This window comes from Naegleria gruberi (genome assembly GCF_000004985.1).
Source record: "Naegleria gruberi genomic scaffold NAEGRscaffold_1215, whole genome shotgun sequence".
In the NCBI taxonomy this organism is placed as follows: domain Eukaryota; phylum Heterolobosea; class Eutetramitea; order Acrasida; family Naegleriidae; genus Naegleria; species Naegleria gruberi.
The window spans coordinates 161-1,253 of NW_003162696.1; the positions used below are offsets into that span (position 1 = coordinate 161).

The following is a 1,093-nucleotide window of genomic DNA, read 5'->3' on the forward strand; positions in this document are numbered from 1 at the left end:
TTAATAAAAAATGGTTATAATTTATCTCATTAACACCTCACAACACCATTCCCCCATTATAAATATTTATAAGTGGGCACGTGATAATTAAGGATGGTTTTATTAAAAATAATTAATCCACTTGAAAAATCTCCCTGCATTTTTAGTTGGATTTATTAAAATTATTGTATCAGCTTAATAAATCTTTAAGGAGTTTCTTAAAAAACAAAAACACTAAACAACCATCCACTTTATTTTTTTGCAGGGTTTGCCATTAATGGTGCGCCCATTCTAATGTGATGGTGGTGCCCTTTGAATTGTTTACGTATGATGACAATGATGGTAATTTATCTAATATTTGAAGCAATTAGAGGAGTTTTAGAGTGTTCGGGTGTGTTAATTGTTGTAATATTTGCTATTAGTACGTTGAAAGAATCTGTCTTTGGAGAAGGAGTTTTGTTTACTGAGGGAGTACAAGTGGATTTTCGAATTTTGCAATTTTGAAGAATAATTTAAAAGTGTATTGTAATAAGGAAAGCAATTTTTATTTAAACCTTAATAAGAGAAGCAGAGACAGTGGAAGCTTGATTGAGTCCACTGATAGCATACAATGTGTGCCAACAATTGCTGGCTGGCCAAGTGAATACGAAACTTTGTCCATTATTAAGAGCTCCACTATTGATTACCTTTGTAGAATCTGAACAATCCAAATTGAATGAAAGACGCAATTGACCTCCCCCAGTTGTAATAGCAGTGAGATTGTATGATTGACCTGCAATTGGCTTGGCCCAATTCAACTTGGCAAAACCAGTTCCATTACTATTGGTTTGAGTAACACGAGCACTCTTGGAAGGGAAAACTACAGCTTGTTGATAAGTATCAAAAACTCCCAAAGCATCACCAGATTGCAAAGTCCATGGACCTCTCATTGACAACAAGTTTTGATTTTGTGAAAAAGTAACTGGTTGACCATTACCATTCAACCAACTGGAGGCACTAACAAGAGGACGCAAAGCTTCTCTAATAGTTTGCAAATTCACTGGCTGCGGTGTTGCTCCAACCACCAGGAGGATGCAAAGAGTAATTAGCTCCAATTTCAACATAGATTGCATAA

At 35.3% G+C, this 1,093-nt stretch overlaps 1 protein-coding gene across 1 annotated transcript; it reads right to left on the reverse strand.

The window, feature by feature from the left end:
- Nucleotides 1-527: 527 nt before the first annotated feature.
- On the reverse strand, nucleotides 528-1,091 carry NAEGRDRAFT_77084 (uncharacterized protein; the record flags this gene model as incomplete). Its single annotated transcript, XM_002667960.1, has 1 exon — nucleotides 528-1,091. One exon carries the CDS (start codon nucleotides 1,089-1,091, stop codon nucleotides 528-530), a length of 564 nt encoding a protein of 187 aa, XP_002668006.1.
- Between the last annotated feature and the right edge of the window lie 2 nt (nucleotides 1,092-1,093).